The sequence below is a fragment of the Bison bison genome, unplaced genomic scaffold (assembly GCF_000754665.1).
Source record: "Bison bison bison isolate TAMUID 2011002044 unplaced genomic scaffold, Bison_UMD1.0 scf7180017864365, whole genome shotgun sequence".
NCBI lineage: Eukaryota > Metazoa > Chordata > Mammalia > Artiodactyla > Bovidae > Bison > Bison bison.
Window position 1 is genome coordinate 1,951,533 of NW_011494937.1, and position 1,950 is coordinate 1,953,482.

The 1,950-nt window shown below is 45.8% G+C and overlaps 1 protein-coding gene across 1 annotated transcript in view; it reads left to right on the forward strand.

The window, feature by feature from the left end:
- The window catches only part of CACNA1A (calcium channel, voltage-dependent, P/Q type, alpha 1A subunit), a 255,016-nt gene that overhangs the window by 172,456 nt on the left and 80,610 nt on the right, over nt 1-1,950 (forward strand). Inside the window, 1 exon segment of the mRNA XM_010855524.1 lies at nt 8-95. Coding sequence (XP_010853826.1) covers nt 8-95 — 88 coding nt within the window.

Sequence of the window (1,950 nt, forward strand, 5' to 3'; positions counted from 1 at the left end):
TGCGCATGTCCGCGGCGGCACCGGCATGGCCCTCCCCCAGCGTACGACGCGGACATGCGCAGGGAGGACAAGGAGCGCAGGCACCGCAGGAGGAAGTAAGTGGAAGCGATGAAACCCAAGGAGTATCGGCTAGCTACCTGGTACTCTCCCGAGCCGCTCATTTCAGCTTCTTACCAACCCGCGAAGATAGATGGCATTGCCATAGCCCATTTCACAGATGGGGAAACAGAGCTGACTTGCCCAAAGTCACACATCTAGTAAGTAGCCTTGAACCCAGGTCATCTGGCTCCAGAAGCTGCAAACTGTCACGCCCTTGTATCAGGGAAACTACAAAAACTCTCCCCCAGAATGGTATGGCTCTTCCATGTGCTTGCGAGTCGCCTTAGCCAAGGGACTCCACGTCTCTGGGCCTCAGTTTTCTCAATCTGTAAAATGGAGAAAAATGTAAAATCCCACTAGGGATTGAGTCATTCCGGGAATTAAATGATGTAGTAGATGGAAAGGGCCTGAAAGCAACCGACACATAAGTGCTTGGGAAATTTAGATCCTTTTAGCTGTTACTGAGTCAATCATTTTTTCACCTTACATTATTTTGCTGGGGGGGTGGGGGGGCAGGGGACGGTTGTTGAAAAAGCCACTCTGGGTCAGAATTGAAGGATGAGCAAGGTTCAAGGCTTTTGGAGGCATCTCCCAAGCCAGAACCTCACCCAATCAGAAATGACACCCTCTTTTTTATAACAATATTCCGTAACACTACCTAGAAGATCCTACAGTGTTTGTATATTGAGGAACCCAAAAACTTAAATGCTGAAACAGCCAATGATCTTTTATTAATTAGCATCCTCTTCTTTTCTATCACCTGCCACTAGGACATCATCTTGGTTGTTTCTTTTTTAAAAAGAAAAACAGTTTTTCTAAGTCTCTGTGTTTTCTTTTTTTGACATTAGGTATTCTTTTTCTCAGGTTTTATTGAGATATAATTGCCAGGCAGCATGGTTTAAGTGTTAGGTTTCCCTGGTGGCTCAGATGGTAAAGAATCCACCTGCAATGTGGGAGACCCAAGTTCGATCCCTGGGTCAGGAAGATCCCCTGGAGAAGGGAATGGCAACCCACTCCAGTATTCTTGCCTGGAGAATTCACTAACACTTTTACTTTAATGGTACAAGTGTAAAGAGTATAGCATAATGATTTAATTTACATACATCAGCGCCATATTGGTTTTTAATAATGTGTTTAAACGCTTCTGTTATACTCCATATATACTAAACTAGTACTTCTCAAAATTAAATGTATACAAGAACCCCCAGGGATCTTGTGAAAATACGGATTCTAAATAAGTAGGTCTCAGATGCAGCCTGAGATTCTGCATTTCTAAGGAGTCAGTGCTGGTTGGGGGACCACACTTTGAATAATGAGACTCTAGAGAACCAAATGAAGCAATTCTTTTTCTTTTTTTAATATTTATTTATTTGGGCTTCCCTGGTGGCTTGGTTGGTAAAGAATCTGCCTATAATGCAGGAGACCCAGGTTTGATCCCTGGATAGGGAAGATCCCCTGGAGAAGGAATGGCAACCCACTCCAGTATTCTTGCCTGGGAAATCCCACGGACAGAGGAACCTGACAGACTACAGTCCATGGGTTCCCAAACAACTGGACTCGACTTAATGACTTAACCACCACCTTTTATTTATTTGGCTGTGGCCAGGGCAGGGGTGATGGTGGAGGGGGAATCTTCCGTTGCAGTTAGCCAGCTTCTCTCTTGTGACACACGGGCTCCAGAGTGCTCGGGTTCAGTCGTTGCCACGCACCGGCTTAGTTGCCCCATGGCATGTAGGATCTTAGTTCCCCAACCAGAGATGGAACCCACATCCCCTGCATTAGAAGGTGGATTCTTAACCACTAGACTGCCAGGGAAGTCCCCCAGAGTGAAGCAATTCTGATGCAGGCACC